The 2,500-nt window shown below is 44.2% G+C and overlaps 1 protein-coding gene across 6 annotated transcripts in view; it reads left to right on the top strand.

The window, feature by feature from the left end:
• Nucleotides 1-2,500, top strand: part of LOC125045871 — a 6,890-nt gene that overhangs the window by 4,184 nt on the left and 206 nt on the right. For 4 of the 6 annotated variants that reach the window (XM_047643435.1, XM_047643436.1, XM_047643437.1 and 1 more), the window contains one exon: nt 1,098-2,500. This exon is cut by the window's right edge and continues 206 nt beyond it. In XM_047643435.1, coding sequence (XP_047499391.1) covers nt 1,098-1,930 — 833 coding nt within the window. In that variant the 3' untranslated portion in view covers nt 1,931-2,500. The remainder of the gene's footprint in view (nt 1-1,097) is intronic. The other 2 variants (XM_047643432.1, XM_047643434.1) reach the window with 2 other exon arrangements.

Here is a 2,500-nt window from a genome sequence, read left to right as displayed (position 1 = left end):
GACTATGATATTTCATTTATATTATCTTTTAGCTGTTTACGTGGCTCCCTGTCGGTTGTGATTGCATCATTTGAGAAGGCACGCGGTGCTATTTGTATTTATCTACGAGAAAACTACAGTAATCAAGGAGGACAAAAAGTAAAAAAGAAAGTTGCAGGAAAGTCTTCTATATCATTTCTGATGCGGAGTTATCTTCAACAAATGTAATATCGCAGTATTGTTGTTGACAGTTCATACGCATGTGGGACACCTTCGAACCTGTCGTAAACTCCGTCCGGGTCTTAGAGAAAAATCGCAAGGTGTCAGACAAAATTTCAGAGTGAGAGACTTTTTTTGTGTCAAAGAGAAATTTCAGAGTTCATAACCTTAAGCGAATACCGCCCCTGGAGTCCCAAAAGCCGTTCGTCGCTGACTTCAATTTCATTCTGGCTGCTCTTGCAGCAACACTGGCGCCAAGCTGCATGGAGGTTTTGTCCTTCCCTTGGAATACATCAGTGATGTGCAGACAGGGGGCTGCTCCGTAAACAACAGCCTGTCTTCCATATTACCCACACGCGTGCGCGCGCGCGGGTATGTGTTTTACATTCGGATTTACCCTACACTCACACCCACAGTCCCCAACACATGGACACTCGCATTCACTCATATAATGTAGTAAGTTCGTGGATTAATTTTAAGTTCGAAGACAAGAAATTCTTCAAAGAATGATACAAAGCGCCCACAAGCTGTAAGAGACCGGAGTACCAACACAAACTTTTGTCCATTATGAAAACTTTTTCGATGATTCAAGTTTTCTGTTTTCTTTCGTGTTTACCCAAAACTTTCTTTTTTGAGTCCTCACCTTTCTCTCTGAGTCTCTTTATTTATTTCTTGGCTCATAGTTGAAACAAAGTCCTACATGCTACAAATTAATTTAATATATCGTGAGAACTTAAAAACAAAGGGATTAGATTAGTTTTAACAATTACTATTTTCATTGTTACTTTCCTGTCTTGACATTATTTATTCACGCTTTTCATCCATACCTCATTAAGTCTTTCCTTAATGATTATTGAATGTTCGTGTCACACTAGCTCTCTCTCTCCCTATCGCACCAGCAGACGGCACGCTCCGCCTGGTGGTGAGTGATGAGCGGTTGTCGATGCTCCCAGAAGCGTGGGAGAACCTGACTGAGCAGGGACACAGCCTTCTAGAGGTCGTCCAATTCGTGACGACGCGAGCCACAGTCCCTCAGGTCCGCAATTCGTCTCTGCTCCTGCTGGGGAAGATCTTGAGTTTGGAAGCATTGAGCGAGAAGAGGGTGTACGTGGTCGTCTCGGCTGGGAGTTACGACTGGGCGCTCTCCGCGAGGACGTACGAGGACGAGGCGAGGGTCGTCGAGGATTTGGTGCTGTTTAAGTCTGAGCTTGAGCGTCTCGGGAGGGATTCGTTCCCTTGTCGAGAAGTAGTCGTCGTGTTGTGCCCTCTCGTGGAAGCGGCGGTGTGGGGAGGGCGAGGGGAAGGGGGAGAGGAGAAGAAAGGAGAGCTATGGAAGAATGAGAGAAAGAAAGGAGAACGGAAGTCAAATGGCAAGAAAGAAGAGGAAGGAAGACGCATGGAAGGAGATGGGGGAGGACGATTTGAAGGTAACCGAAGAACTGGCGCAGTAGAAAGTATGAAACGGCGAAATAAAGAAACGAGAAGAGATGAGAAGGAAGCGAGAGAACATTTAGGAACCTCATCTGCCCTAAAAAGAATGAACAGGAATCTGAGAAGGGAGAACGCTAGCCTTAAGGTCCCGATCTCGACCTCCTCCCCTCGCCCTTGGAAACGCATAATGAGGAAACTCAGCGACGCTCTCTGTAGATTCGCTGAACCCGAACTACAGGAAGATAGTAGCAGGGGTGTCTGTAGGATTCTGAACGACATATTCGACGCATGCGCGGAATGATGCTAGTATAGTGCTGCCTCGACGTAACAGTGAATTTTGTAAGATTTTATTATTTTTCAATTTCGGTTTAGATATTAGTAGAGAGAATTATTTCACATTTTTTGGTTGCGTCTCCGGTGCACGACACACAATATCCAGTTCTTTGCATAAGGAAGTAAAGTTAACGAGATATCTTCTATACATTTTTAAGACCTTGTGAATTTTCACAAATTCCACTCTTCCCCTTATCAGCTTTATTTGATTCACCTCACATCTTTGAATTAACAAGCTTATGATTCAAATTTATTTCAAATTTCAAATTAGACTCGACCGCGGGAAATCCACACAGGGAACTAGGCCTTAATGAGCTGGAACGAAGCCAGGAAAGGTTCGGTTGAATGTCAGTACAAGAAACATGGGAGGTGGAAGAACAGAGAACGGTCGAACGCCAGGACCAAGAACTGGATGAGAAGAATGTTCTGGAAGGGATTCTGAAGTAGTGATAGGTAGAAGCAAAGAATGAGAAGAACAGAGAGATGGGAAAAAAAGGCAAGAAAAGGGAAGTGGAATACGTTAAATGCCATTTTTCAA

This window comes from Penaeus chinensis, chromosome 38 (genome assembly GCF_019202785.1).
Source record: "Penaeus chinensis breed Huanghai No. 1 chromosome 38, ASM1920278v2, whole genome shotgun sequence".
In the NCBI taxonomy this organism is placed as follows: Eukaryota; Metazoa; Arthropoda; class Malacostraca; order Decapoda; family Penaeidae; genus Penaeus; species Penaeus chinensis.
The sequence above is the reverse complement of the archived record's forward strand: the minus strand, read 5'-3'. Positions and strand labels throughout refer to the sequence as shown.